Source organism: Squalius cephalus (assembly GCF_949319135.1).
Source record: "Squalius cephalus genome assembly, chromosome: 5".
Lineage (NCBI taxonomy): Eukaryota > Metazoa > Chordata > Actinopteri > Cypriniformes > Leuciscidae > Squalius > Squalius cephalus.
In genome coordinates this window covers 18,684,918-18,700,403 of record NC_137126.1, presented here as the reverse complement: position 1 = coordinate 18,700,403, position 15,486 = coordinate 18,684,918, and the positions used below count along the sequence as shown (strand labels likewise).

At 37.6% G+C, this 15,486-nt stretch overlaps 1 protein-coding gene across 2 annotated transcripts; it reads right to left on the bottom strand.

The window, feature by feature from the left end:
- Window positions 1–1,690: 1,690 nt before the first annotated feature.
- fam163b (family with sequence similarity 163 member B) lies at window positions 1,691–5,288 on the bottom strand. 2 transcript variants are annotated; one of them, XM_079873078.1, is made up of 3 exons: window positions 5,064–5,288; window positions 3,184–3,304; window positions 1,691–3,094 (listed from the first exon to the last, which is right to left on the bottom strand). In XM_079873078.1, exons 2-3 carry the CDS (start codon window positions 3,274–3,276, stop codon window positions 2,642–2,644), a joined length of 546 nt encoding a protein of 181 aa, XP_079729204.1. In that variant the 5' UTR covers window positions 3,277–3,304; window positions 5,064–5,288; the 3' UTR covers window positions 1,691–2,641. The 2 variants fall into 2 exon arrangements, with proteins under 2 accessions (XP_079729204.1, XP_079729205.1); XM_079873079.1 differs by having other exon boundaries at window positions 3,184–3,299; window positions 5,064–5,286.
- Window positions 5,289–15,486: the final 10,198 nt, after the last annotated feature.

The following is a 15,486-nucleotide window of genomic DNA, read 5'->3' as shown; positions in this document are numbered from 1 at the left end:
AGTAGACGGTTGCATAGTTATAATTTTCTCTCTAATATTATCAATCTTGTAAGTAAAGAAGTTCATAAAGTCATTACTGCTGTGCTGTTTGGAAACGTCCGGTGTTGAAGCTTTATTTTTTTGTTAATTTAGCCACTGTTTCAAATAAATACCTAGGGTTGTGTTTGTTTTCTTCTAAAAGTGTTGAACAATAAGCAGATCTAGCAGTTTTTAAGGCCTTTCTGTATGCAATCGAGCTCTCTTTCCACGAAATGCCAAAAACTTCAAATTTTGTTTTCTTCCAGCTACGCTCCATTTTTCTGGCTGCTCTCTTAAGGACCCGAGTGTGCTTGTTGTACCACGGTGTTGGACTATTTCCTTTAATCTTCTTTAAGCGCAATGGAGCAACTGTGTCTAAAGTGCTGGAAAAGAGAGAGTCAATCATATCTGTTGCAACATCGAGTTCTTTAAGCTATCTGGGATGCTGACGAGATGAAACTGATCAGGAAGATTATTTATAAAGCAATCTTTAGTGGCAGAAGTGATAGGTCTACCATATTTACAACACAGAGTCAGCTTTGCAACCTTGGCTAAATTAAGTATACATGAGATTAAATAATGATCTGAGATGTCATCGCTCTGCTGCAGAATTTCAACGGCATCAACATTGATTCCATGTGACAATATTAGATCTAAAGTATGATTACGACAATGAGTAGGTCCTAACACGTGTTGTCTAACTCCAATAGAGTTCAGAATGTCTTTAAATGCTAATCCCAATGCATCTTCTTCATAATCAATTTGGATATTAAAATCACCAACAATTAGGACTTTATCTGCAACCAGTACTAACTCAGATAGAAAATCAGCAAATTCTTGGATAAAGTCTGTATGGTGCCCTGGTGGCCTGTATACAGTAACCAGCACAAAAGTCAAACGGGATTTATCACTTATGCAAGATAACGTTACAGAAAGCACCATCACTTCAAAATAATTTTATTTGAAACTAGACTTCTGAGTAATACTGAAGATATTGCTATAAAATACAGCAATACCTCCCCCTTTTCCTTTTCAAAGAGCCTCGTGTTTATAGCAGTAATCTTGCGGGGTGGACTCATTTAAAGTAATGTAATTATCTGGTTTTACCCAAGTTTCTGTCAAACACAGCACATCTAGGTTATGGTCTGTAATCATATCATTAACAATAAGTGCTGTTGAAGAAAGGGATTGAATATTCAGCAACCCGAGCTTTATCATTTGTTCATCTGCATCATATTTGTTTTTTATTTGTTGAACCTCAATCAAATTTTTACCCTTAAATGCGTAAGGGAGTTTTTTGTATTTCCTAGTTCGGGGAACAGACACAGTCTCTATGATATCTAGGTGAAAGAGTCTCTGAGTGATGTGATTTATCTGACCTTAGTGACGTGAGACTGCTAGCAGACGGTCGGTTTAGCCAGTCTGTCTGCTTCCTGACCTGAGCCCCAGATTGTCATGTTTGAGCTCTAAGACTATGGGCCATATTACTAGAGAGAAGAGCAGCATGTTTAATGTTGTCTTGTTTAATGTTTTAATTTACCAAAGTATGGATATACCCTTTTTTCCTGCACATAAACTGTTGCCACCTGCTGGCCAGCAATAAGCATGTGCCGTTAAATATGTTCATTTATGACATCATAAGAGCTTATTAAATTGTCACACAACAACTGTTAATATTAACAAATCTTGCATTTATTAACAAACGAAAAGGTAAAATACAATAACAGATCATAATTCTGGTGACTTCATAGTTATTTTGGATCAAAATCAATGCGAAGTGAGTGGCACTACACACAAAAATGAGAATGCAGACAATTATAAAATCAGTCAATTAAATAGATTACACAAATTCACGATCCTACATGTAAAACTATGACCGCAGGTGATATTTCATTTCACAACTTGTACATCCGCACCATTTTCAGTTTAATCATACCAAATCATACCAACCATATATATATTTTAATATTTCAGTACAGCAGTAAATATCTGTGATAGACAAATTAATGTGAAACAATATCAAAGATATAAAACTTTTACTCTCCAGTTCTCATGCCAATAAAAAGCCCTATTAATAAGTTGCATATGAAGAGTGGAATGTATGAATAATAAAGCAAATGCTTTTATTACCCAGTCTAAGAAAAGTCTGTAAAAATAGGACACAATGTACCGTTTTAATAGAAGGATTAGAATTTTCTATATTTATTTTTTTGTTTGTTTAGTTTGACCCGTTTTTGAATTACACATTGCATTGTATTGTGTTTTTCACTTTAAGAAAAAAAGTTCAGAGGGTCTGTTCCCTAGGGTTCTTGAGTCAATGTTAAAGAACCCGTTATATAAAAAAGGTTCTTGCCTAACAGAACCCTTTAAGGTTCTATATAGAACCTTTTCTTTTAGGAGTTAAAGGAAATGTCAGTAAACTTAACAATAATTGCCTTATCGGTTTTTCTACACATTTTTGTTTCCTTTAAAGTGCACATGACTATCCTGATAAATAAATAAATAAATAAATAAATAAATAAAAAGTAGATGTATTGGATCTAATGAAATAAAATGGAGCACTGGGTACAGAAAGCAGCATAACAAATGTGAACCACACAATATTTGAGGTGAATACGAGGTGCTACACATCCGTGCTGATGCTGTGATGAGTCAGCACTTCCTGCATGGTGACCGAGCGGATGAGGTTGAGTTTGTGGAAGCTGGGCGTATCCATTGGCAGATCTAATTCCTCCTGCTGTAGAGTCGTGTAGTTGATCCTGCCACCTCCATTGCGCAGACCCTCCTGTGGGCTCATATACAGCGGCAGATACCCCGAGCAGGAGGGGCAGAAAGTGTACGAGCGGGGCGGCTTGTAGGGCATGCGTGGGGTGTACTGAGGATAGCTGACTGGTCCATTGGGCTCAAAAGGCTCTGCAGTCATTAGCAGCTGGTTGGAGGATGCGTATTCGGGGAAATGTCGAAGACTCAGTGGACTCTCGGGTGGAGTCGGTTGGCGCGGTGGACTTGGCGATGGCTTGGCGACGTCAGCCTCCTCCTCCCCCTCCACCGACTCTTCTCTTTTACAGCAGTAATACTAATGGGCAGAGTGAGACGTCACACTCAGTACGTAAGATAGGAGAGAAGAGGGAGTTACTATTGAGACAAGCAGTAGAGGAGGATTACCTGCAGCCTACAGTAACACAAAACTGTGACAATAGTTAGCAAGATGACTGCCGCTAAAATTCCACCTGTGATGACCACTGTGCCGGCTGTCATTCGAAATCCTCTCCATCAACAAACTGGGCTACCATAAAGACAAAAAAAACAAAAAAACAGAGACACAAAGAAAATTGTTTTAAAAAAAATAAATTAAAAAAATAAATAATAATGGGGGGAGAGAGGGTTCGGGGGGGGGGGGGGGGGGTTGACACTGCCTCGCTTATTTTAAAGACTGACATATAGTACAAATCCTGGATAAGCTGCTGGGTATGTTTACATACATAGGATGGTTGGCTGATTTGGAATGTTTTTTTTTGTTTTTTTTTTTTTTTTATGGCTGAAATACACTACCTTTCAAAAGTTTGGGGTTAGTATGATTTTTTTTATATATATATCCTATATAAAATAATACTTTTATTTAGAAAAAGATTTCTATTTTAAATAAATGCTGGGGGAAAAGTATCACGGTTTCCACAAAGATATTAAGCAAGCACAACTGTTTTCAACATTGATAATAATAAGAAATGTTTCTTGAGCAGCAAATCAGTATATTAGAATGATTTCTGAAGGATCATGTGACACTGAAAACTAGAGCAATGATGCTTAAAATGGACATTAAAGGGATAAATTATACTTAAAAATATATATAATATTTTATTTAAAATAATAATAATAAAATTTCACAATATTGCTGTTTTTACTGTATTTTTTATCAAATAAATTCAGCCTTGATGAGCAGAAGAGACTTCTTTCAAAAATATTTTAAAAATTTTACCAACCCCCAAAATCTTATAAATATTTATTCGTATATAATATTATATTAACAGAAAATTATAATCTTACAATATGTGCTCAAATATCAGCACATATATCTGTCTAGAACTACCATGAACCTAAAGCATATTCTCTCTATTAGCTATTGTTGAAATTACATGTACATCTGATGCCTATTTCATGCTCTTTGATTATGAATTCAGTAATTTTGAAAAAAATATCCAAACACATGCTACAGCAGTGGAATAATAAACGGATCAATGATGCATTAAATTATTTTTCCAAACACATTTGCACAATTTGCAGGATGTCTAAGGAATGACGATATGTAACAGTCCAAAGACATTTACAAAGCTCAGGTTATTCAGTCATAATTAGACCACAAATTAGTCAGTCGGTGTTGTTTACTGTTACAAATAATCCTGTCTCTGTCTATGTAAAATGCAAATGAAGGTACAACTTGACACAAGTGAATCAGAAAGGGCCCCTCAATAAGACTTTTAGATTTGATGACAGTATTTGGATTTAGACTACCTCAGGCCAGAGACTCATTCAAGCCCAAATAAACTCACCCATTTGCACAAATGACGGGCAAAGCTTTATATAACTAAATCTAAAGGTCATCATCAGTTAACAACCAACAACACACGATGTCTAAGGTAATTTAGGAATATTTAACTTTTACTGTAACATTAACGCGAAAATATTTTCCTCAGGTCTGACAACAAATAGAGCTAGGCTAATTTTAATAACACCCTAGGCTATATACAATAGCCTACAATTCAGACTTACTAATATAAATTAGTAACAACTTAATCAATTACAATAATCTATGAACTCAATTCATTTATCAATTTCAAAGTATCAAATCTGAACTAAATACCATATCTTGTAAATTATAATCTCTTGATTTTCTGATCGATATTTTTCTGTGTCGATAATCATATAGCCTAAGCTATCCATAATAAGAATATTATTATTAACATACTAATTTTCACATTTTTATAATATAATTGTCACATAAATACAACTTAAACTGCATTTACTCAGAAGATGTATTGTATACTCACATTATGGTATCTACAGAACATATGGCACTTGTCCAACGCATCCGGCGAATTTACCCACAAACTACCACAAAAATCGCTTTTACGAGGTCACATGTCCAGGCGGAATAAACTTTCTTAATAAATAGATATGAAAAAATATCACTGAACATGTAGTCGAAGACTTTATGAGCACTGAGAGCTGTGAGAACAGCGTCCGCTGGAGTCACGTCCCACATCTCAGTGTGTGTGTGTGTGTGTGTGTGTCAACCTCTCCCCACTGATCCACACGATTATTCACTATAGATTGAAGCGCAGTCCGCGATTCCACTGATATTGCCAAAACCTTATTAAAAGTACGTATTTTGTATGGTAAATATCGCTTGCAACATACTTTAAATATGAGTTAATATCATACTTTTGAGATTTATGCTTGGGCCTATATTACTTTATTCTGACGCCTACTTAAGGTGATCTAGTTTTGACAGAGAATGTGTAGTAAACAATGGCATATAATACATGCTCTATAGAGTGTTATTCTTGTGATTCTAGCAAACTGCTCCTTCAAGTTGCAGATGCAAAGTGTGAAAAATGTAGATTACAGTTAGGCTAATGGTCACACTTTAGATTAGGGTCAAATCCTCACTATTAACTATGACTGTTGCCTAAATAAACTCCTAATTACACTTATTAGTTAGTAAGGTAGTCGTTAAAGTTTAGGTAAGAGATGTAGAATATGGTCATGCAGAATAAGGCATTAATATGTGCTTTATAAGTACTAATAAACAGTCAAAATCCTAGTAATATGCATGAGCTAGTTAATAGTGAGAATTGGACCCTAAACTAAAGTGCTACCGGTTAATTCATTTTTAATTTTTAAGTTGCAAGTGACCTAATTATTTGGCAAAATGTGCAGTTCTTGTACTTCCCCTTTATTTCCGTCAAACACACACTCACACTCTCAAACACTCACACTGACTTTTAGTCCCACTTTAAACTCTTTCCTGCCGCTGACTTACCGTTCCTCCTGTTGGACCGCTTTGAGTGCTGCTAAGAGGAGATAGTTGGAGAGTGAAGAAAACCATATTTTAGTATATTAATTATTAAACCTTCAAATATTAAAGGAGGCTGAGATTCCAGTGTATTGTACGGACATGGTCATGATAAATTCATAAGTAAAGATGCAGTGTATAAGGCAAGGTTATTTTTCTCTTTTGCCTCTCTTCTTTTCCTGTGTCAAAAGCTGCTCTCAGAATTCCCACCGGAGGATCCGCGCCTTTCTATCCACTGGAATATTTGGGGTGAAATGTTGAACAAAACTGATTGCATGAATATACACAGAGTTTGTATAGACACGTGTATGTAGATAAACATAAATGATAGTGTATTGTTGCATGAAAAATATCAGTCTATGAAAAAAATACAAATAATATGATATTGCAAATGAGACAAAAAATAATTAACAGATTGATAAGATAATACATGTTAGAATGCTGGCACTGTGATTTTTGTCACTGAAACCCATTCTGTAAGATTACAACAAAAGAAAGGTAACACTTTATTTTGGTTCCCTTTAGACATTCTGTTGAGTGTAAGTAAATTTGCACCTACATGTAAGCTAACTCTCATTAGAGTATTAGTAGACTGTCTTCTTAACATCTGCTAACACTTTATTTTGACGGCCCCCCCAACAGACATTCAACTGTCTTTAAGTAATTTTGCAAGTATGTCAACTATTCCCCCTTAACCCCAAATTCTACTAACCCATACCCCTACCCATAACAGTCTACTAATACTCAATTAATACTCTAATGAGAGTTAGTTGACATGTAGGTGCAATGTAACTTACAGTCAACACAATGTCTGAAGGGACCATCAAAATAAAGTGTAACCAAAAAAACAAAAAACAAAACAAAAACAAAACAATACTCCTTGAGTAAATGTAAATTCAGCATCAAACTAGAAAAGAAAAAAGTTTCATTTGTGTATTAAATGACCAATGAGTTGTTAGTTCATGTCTTGTCAGATATTTCAATGCACCACTAAATTAAATTAAATGCTTCATGTGTGCTACAGCATTGCTGGAAAAATACAGTTGGTAAAGGTGAAGAAGTAAAGTTGATTTATTGGTTTTATTATCATCTTTATTATAATTTTTTTTTTTTTTTTTTATTAGATAAAGTGGAGCTTGGCCTACCACGACTGCCAACATGTCCAGTCCTGATGGTCGCTAGCCCTGTACTTTCAGTACCTTCCTGTCCGGTTGTCCTTGCACCAGAGCCTGTCCACAACATGGCCTCCACACCAGAGCCTCCAGCCATCATGGATGCCATGCCAGAGTCTTCAGCCATCATGGGCGCCACATCAGTGTTCCCGATCGTCATGAACATTTCAAATGAAGTCAAGGCAGTCCCCAGGTGTTTGAGACTGGCTCAAGTCTGGAGGACACACCCCTAATTTCGGTACGAGCAGCTGACCTCTCTGCAGTAGTACCAAGTTTGGGGGTCTCAGAGGTGGTCCCACTGTCATTTGCACTCCCTGTTACGGCAATGACCATTTTGTGTTTGGGCCACACTCTACTCTTTGTGTGTGCCAGCCAGCAGCCATATCACCCTGTAGCCCAAGACTGGTTGCCCACTGAAGATAAGCTGGGTTGAGCCTGGTTAATATCTGGATGGGAGACCTCCTGGGAAAACCAGGTTGCTGCTGGAAGAGGTGTTAGTGAGGCCAGTAGGGGGTGTTCACCCTGTGGTCTGTGTGGGTCCTAACGCCCCAGTGTAGTGATCGGGACACTGTACTGTCAAAGATCACCGTCCTTCGAATGAGACGTTAAACCGAGGTCCTGACTCTCTGTGGTCACAAAAAAATCCCAGGATGTCTTTCGAAATGAGTAGGGGTGTAACCCTGGCATCCTGGCCAAATTTGCCCAGTGGCCTCTGTCCATCATGGCCTCCTAATCATCCCCATATATATATATAATATATATATATATATATATATATATACTAATTGACTTCACGCTGTCTCCTCTCCACCAATAAGCTGGTGTGTGGTGGGAGTTCTGGCGCAATATGGCTGGCATCGCATCATCCAGGTGGATGATACACATTGGTGGTGGTTGAGGAGATTCCCCCTTCCATGTAAAGCGCTTTGAGTGCAGAGAAAAGCGCTATATAAATGTAATGAATTATTTTATTTTAATTATTATTACAATGAGCCTGCTCCAGCCCATGAGTCTGCTCCAGAGCCTGCTCCAGCCCATGAGTCTGCTCCAGAGCCCGCTCCAGCCCATGAGTCTGCTCCAGAGCCCGCTCCAGCCCAAGAGTCTGCTCCAGAGCCCGCTCCAGCCCGCTCCAGCCCATGAGCCTGCTCCAGAGCCCGATCCAGCCCATGTGTCTGACCCAGAGGCCGCTCCAGCCAATGAGTCTGCTTCAGAGCCCGATCCAGCCCATGAGTCTGACCCAGAGCCCGCTCCAGCCAATGAGTCTGCTTCAGAGCCCTCTCCAGCCCATGAGCCTGCTCCAGAGCCCGCTCCAGCCCATGAGTCTGATCCAGAGCCCACCCCAGCCCATGAGTCTGCTCCAGAGCCCGCTACAGCCCATGAGTCTGATCCAGAACCCGCCCCAGTCCACGAGTCTGCTCCAGAGCCCGATCCAGCCAGAGCTCAGTCATGTGTCTCTTCTAGTCTATGAACTTCTTGTCTGCCCTGATGCGACCACAGAGGTCGTCCCTGAGTTTCCTGTCTGTCCTGATGCGACCATGGATGTCGTCCCAGAGTTTCTTGTCTTCCTTGATATGACCACGGAGGTCGTCCCTGAGATTTCAGTCTGCTTCGAGGCCAATCCTAACCTCTCTGTGCTCTGTGTTTCAGTTTCGCCTGATCGGCCATGGTGGACTCCAGTTCCACCAGATCTGCCTTGGGGGTTTTTGGCTCCACCGTGGTTGTCATCGGCTCCGCCTGCTCCACCTTGGTGGTCCTCAACTATGCCTTAGTGAGCTTCAGCCTGCCGCCTGCTCTGCCGTGGTGGTCTACGCTGTAGTGGTGGTCTTCTGCTCTGTCGTGGGGGTCTTCAATCCTGTCTACACTGTTGTGGTGGTCTTCTGCTCCACTGTGGTGGTCTTCAGCCCTTGCTGCCCTGCCTGCGCCACCCTGGCCACATGTCCTGCCTACTCTACCTTGGTTTCCTGCTCTTCCTTCGTCTTACGTTTCTCTTCTCTTCCATTCCATGGACCTGACCCTCCACCCCGCAACCTGGTCTGCCTCCGCTCCGCCTGCCTCTTGGACTTCTCTGACCACATTAGGAGTCAGCACAATCACCTGTTGGAGGGACCTGGCACCCCTCTGGTCCCCTCTTGTTCACTGCCATTCACACATGGACTCACTGCTCACTGAACTCATCATCCGTGATTGCTATCAGCTGTGTCTCATTATCCTCATTAGCTCACCCTAAATAAACCTGGTCAACTCAGTCATTCATTGTGAAGTCTTGTATGTGTCCATACTGCACTTTTGTGCGCTCCATTGATTATATGTTCCCTGGTTTTGACCCTATTGCCTGTTTCTTGGATTTACTCTGTCTGCCTGTGTTCTTGTCCTGGAATATGTTTGGATTCTTTGCCTGTGTTTTGACCTTTGCTTGTTTTTGCACTGTTTTGGATTACCCTTTCAGTAAATACTGCGTTTGGATCCTCAATCTTCGTGTCTCGGAGCAGTACATAACAAACATATTATCTTATGCAAGTCTCATTATTCTCCTCGCCAGCTCTTTACTCTTCTTCTTGCACCATTTCTCCCCATTTCTCTTACTCATTTTAACCTTCACTTGCTCTTTCAGTTCCTCCTTTGTCTATTCAGTACTTATGGAGAGTATGATTGCTATTAACAGTCTTGTTTCTTATCTTATCTCTAATCCTGTGATCAATCAATGAACTCACATATACTGTAACCACAGATTTGATTTACATACATACCTAAAATACATTTTATTTTATTATTTTGTTTTACTTGTTTAAGTCAGAGTCTCAGTCTTAATGTTGTCAAAAGCAATGCTTGTTCTTCAATTCATGACAAGCTGATTTAATTAACTTTAGCCACATGAGCCAGAGGGAGGTTCATATGGCTAGTTAATTAAATCAGCTTGTCATGCACTAACCCAACAGCTCAGAGGAACACACGGTCAGAATGTGACTCAGTTTACATGAAACATGTGGAGAGATGCAGTGATATAATGATGCTGTTGAAACAGTTATTTACTCTATTTAGGTTTGTCAAGGGCTTCATATAGGGAATCAGTGGAAGGTAATACATTCCAATCATATAAAGAAAGACATAGCTTTAAATATATTCAGTGAACCTATTCTGTCATGCGCATAACAGTGATTAAGTATGTGGCATGTTTCTAATTCTTACTGACATTATTGTCATTATCATTTTTACAATGCTGCCATCATCTTTGAGATGGAAAAAAGAGAAAAACCATAGTAAGGATCTGTGTTTGATGACTGAAACTTTTCATTAAATCATTTCATGCTTACTGAGCTTCAGGACATCCTTCAGGAAGAAAAAGACAGCGAGAGAATTTTGAAACATGATGTGCTTCCTTGGAAAAACTGAGTGATGTCATTTGCTCTGCCAGCTGAGCAAATTCTGTTGGATGGGGATTATGCGGTCCACTCATTTTGGCTGCCCCACAAGAACAGAGAAAGGTATTTTTGCAGCTTCACTATGCAAATGTGTTAGAAGACAAAGTGCATGTATATTTGATGAGGAACAAGGCAGCCTTGTCACTTTTCTGTGGGAGAGACAGAGCTTGAAGTGCACCGAAGAAGAAGAAGTGACCTCCAGCCACACTGAAAGTAATACGCCATGTCTGCAGACAGTTTTTAGAGTTGAGATGAAAACTGTTTGTAATTCCAAACTTATTAGATTATGATTTTAATCTTGATCTTAATCATAATCTTAGGGCAACCCAATTGATACTGTGGGACTGTAATAAATGATAAGCTGTTCACTCATTTAGCACTGATTAAAGGCCATACCGATGGACCATTTAACTGGTCCACGGACCTGCAGAATTTATGTCCATGCCGAATCATCCTGAAAACACATCTGCCTATAACCCTGAAGACCTTGATTAACTAGTTCATATGAATTTGAAGAGGGTTTGAGTTTAACTAAAAAGTGAAATTTAATTTATGGTTAAAAAGAAAAAAGCTGACAGTGGCGGTTGCAATAACTTTACTGTAAACATATGATATTTCTGGGATTACAGCATGTAATTTTGGTCCCTGTAGAATATACACTTTATATTTTTCATAATATTGAATTGTTTGCATGCATATAAATACATTTGTAATAATAATTACAAATAATAATAATTATTATTATTATTATTACTACCGGTATTATTATTTATTCCATTTAGAAATAAAATTTAATTTGTTTTGTTAAAACCAATTTTCACCATATGGTAATTTAAATTACAGTTAAATAATTAAAATTTTACTGTAGCATTTTTCCATTTTTTTTTTGTTGTTGTTAAATTTCCTAACATTTATGAGTAACACTCAAATATCTTAACATGGTTGTTAAGATATTTGAGTATCTTACTCTAATATATTATCTAGATATTTGAGTATATTTAAATTAGTGTTTTTATTATTTATTGAGTGTCACCATTGTTGTGTTTTGTATGTCAAGTATTGATGTCTGTGCATCAGGTGATGAGGATGTCATCTTTAAAAGACGAACCTCAGCAGTTGCTTCACTATTGTGAAAGATCCATCTACAAACAGTTATGAATTTGAAATAAGTTATTGGTAAATCTTCCTGCTTAAATAATACTAAACATCTTAGTAATCATGGTAAGAATCAATTGGTCAATTTCATATTCTGGCTTGTCATCATTTTAACATATGTTTTGTATTTGTCACATTTCTGACTTGGCTAGAACAGAAATTTGAATATGAATACAGTGGGTCCAAGATCCCAAGCAAATGGAACACTAATCACCGTATTGGTGACTTCAAAACAATTACAGTGGTAAATAATTAAATTTCCTACAGTGGCATGATTGAAGACAACATTATAATGTAAAATCATAGTAAAACAGCAGTAAGTTACTGTGGTGGCAGCATCATTCTGCTGTTGTTTCAAAGTAATTTGTAAGAAAATGACTCAGTATGCATTGATTTCACCGTACATTTCTGACTACAGTGATTTATTGTAAAATACATTTTTGTAAAATTGATTTTCCTGTAAATTCCTAAAAATGTTTTACAGTGCAGATAACAATGCCCTGCATATAAAAATTGTCCTGTACAAAAAGCTAAAACAAAAGAATATAAATGATTAAAAATAATTTTAGATTCAAAAAAAATAAAAATAAATACATACATAATGTTCTTTGCTTCATCATTCTATAAATGTAACTTCTAAGACTTCTAAACATTAGGAGACTGGAAACATGTGCATTAGCCCATAATACCTATAGCAGTGATACTGAGTTGTTCAGAAAGGAGAAGAGAGGAAACATGGTGATACTCAGCACACCTTTACCATTATTCCACATGAGGGACAATTTACTGAAGCATTTCATATCTGTAAGGAGCGCAAGAGCAATATTTTATTTATTGCTTCAGAAATGCAGCAGGTATAGAATCATTTGCTGAAAAAGCACTCATGGCTTTCCATCTCATACCAGATCATCCATCAACCATAGTACTTCAAAGATCTGTTAACGCTCAGTATGTCAGGAGGAGTTTCTGTAATTGACATTCAGATTCAGATACTGTAAGTCTAGACCCATTTCATGATACTATTATTATTATTATATCTAATATCAGATTACATAAATTGACATTGCTCTTTGGTCATCTTGAATGCAGTTTAGTCACGTCAAGTGGTCTAGGAAAGGATAAAGAGGACTAGCAGTTATGCTCCTAACTTCATGCTTCTTTAACTAAGCTCTGTCTCCTTGGGAAACTGGTTAGAGAATCCAGTATTTCTCTTTTTCTCTTCTGAATCGTTGGCTCTTTATTCCCAGTGGCTTTTATGAGGCTTTCAAGTATCCAAAAGGACACAAAAGCACCATAAAAGTATCAAGTATCATAAAAATACTGTAGTCCACACGACTCCTGTCCTTCTTCTGCCATAAGTTATTCACTGGAAATCTTCGGTTCTAGCTGTCCTTGGCAGAGTTATGAGAGTTCATGAGAAGAAATGAAGTCTGATTCATGAACGAAATATTCTTTTGAGTCGGCTCTTTTCAATGAATCATTTGGTCTGATTCACTGGAAAGCAGTGTCCACTACATTATCCAGCTTTTATGTTATGTGTTACAGAATAAGTGAGATGGGTTTCGAACAGCATGAGGTAAATAATGACAGAATGGCAAAGCTCTCCTTCACATCAGCTACAAATTTGGTAGGTACTGTGCAGTTTTATACCATGATTTATGTAATTAATGACATGTTAACATTTCTCTAAATTCATTCCAGCTCTACATCAAGGAGTACAGCAGTGAAAGCACTTTACACTATTTTGTAACCTATTTTGTAAAGCATAATACGATTTGTGAAATGCAGAAGATCAAGCAATATTTAGTCTTTGCTTGCCTTAAACCACACAGCATAGAGTGGTGCAGGTATGACATCATTTTGTAGGCCAATCAGCAGTTAGCATCACACTTGTTCCCTCGACAAAAACCTAATAGGACTTTTCCAATAGGCTTTTGTATTATCACAAAAAACAAGCTCTGTGATCAACAAAAATTTATGATACTTACACGTTTTGTCCATCAAGATATTTTTCACAGTTGAGCACAACTTTGATGAATTGTGAAGCCTAAATGCAGTCGCCAGAAGTAAAAAGCTAAAGTTAGGCTATAAACGAACTACACCACATTCCCACAATTTCAAAGTTACCATCACTAAGCTTCAACAACTCTTTAAGTTTTTATCTAAAAAAAATTTCCGAGAAAGTTTGAGTTAGAATAGTTTATAAGAGCACAGTTATAAGCATAACAAGGCTGTTAAAGTGGACGTTTAATCTCCTCGACAGCCTCTCCAATCCCATTTAGCCACTTGTTAGCAATCGCCTTTTTCAAGACTCATAACATCTTAAAAAATCATGAGTGGGGTATTACTGATGTATTTTATGTTGTAGAATAAAAGGTGAAAGTATCTTGAGCTTGTGTTCACCACAGACCTTATTTCAGCCATTCAACCAAAATCCCATTCAAAAAACCCATTGACTTTGTGACGATGGAACTGGAAGTGCTAAAATGCTAACTCGCTTCCATGTTTTGACTTACGAAGTGATGTCATCCCTGCACCACTCTGTTTTTTCTAAGCAAAAGACTCAGCTAGTTGAGAGTTCAATGTTATTCTGTGATATCGCACCCTGCTGTTCACATATGGTACAGATTAGTTTAAATGGTGTGCTTTTTTTTTTAAATAATTCAACACAAGATTGATATTGTGGCTTTATATAAGGTCAGGCACTTGCATGTGTCATTATATTATTGACATTTTCACCAAAAAGAAGCTCAAATGGAGTTACAATGTTTTACCAGCGACTGTCGGCGTCACATATTTTGTCTGTCATTTGAACGGCAGTAAGTGCATCGCATTATAGGTTTTCATCAACTTTACAACTTTGTACAGGTTACAAAATTTATTATAGTTATGTGGGCACTCAGTTTTTTCTATCATTTGACCAAAATCTGATGTTATAAAAGATGAAGTGCTGTGCACAGGCTATGTAGACAGTATTGCCCTTACAAAAAATAAGTTTATTCAAGTGTGCTGTTAGTAGGCCTATACTTCTTTTAAACTAAAAATATATAGGCTACTTTATGTACTTCTCAGAAATTTAGGCCTATTTAAGATTGCACTTGAAAATTTTGTCATCATTTACTCACCTTAATGGTGTTCCAAACCTGTATGAGTTTCTTTCTTCTGATGAACACAAACTATTTTGAAGAATGTTGGTAACCAGACAGTTGATGGACCCCACTGACTTACTTAGTAGGACAAAAAATATACTATGGAAGTCAATGGGTGCCGTCAACTGTCTGCTTACCAACATTCTTTAAAATGTCTTGTATCTAAAATGAAGTAGGATGCCGCTTGCAGCCGCTTCCATGGTCCTTTCAGAAAAAAATAAAAAAATAAAAATGCTTTAACAATAAATATTTTTGTTTCTTTGTTCCAGTTTGATGTGTAGGCCTGTTTACTGTCATTCAGTAATAAATCATCTTTAATTGCAGAACTTCACTACCTGCATTTAGGTTAGTGGCTATTCACTAGTGATGAATTTTACACCAGATGATGGCGCCACTCTCCATAAATCCATATCTTCCCTCACAACACCAGCCTGATGCATCTTCACTGTACATTCAACTACACACTCGAACTTCATGGTTTTATTTAGCTGCATTGTAAT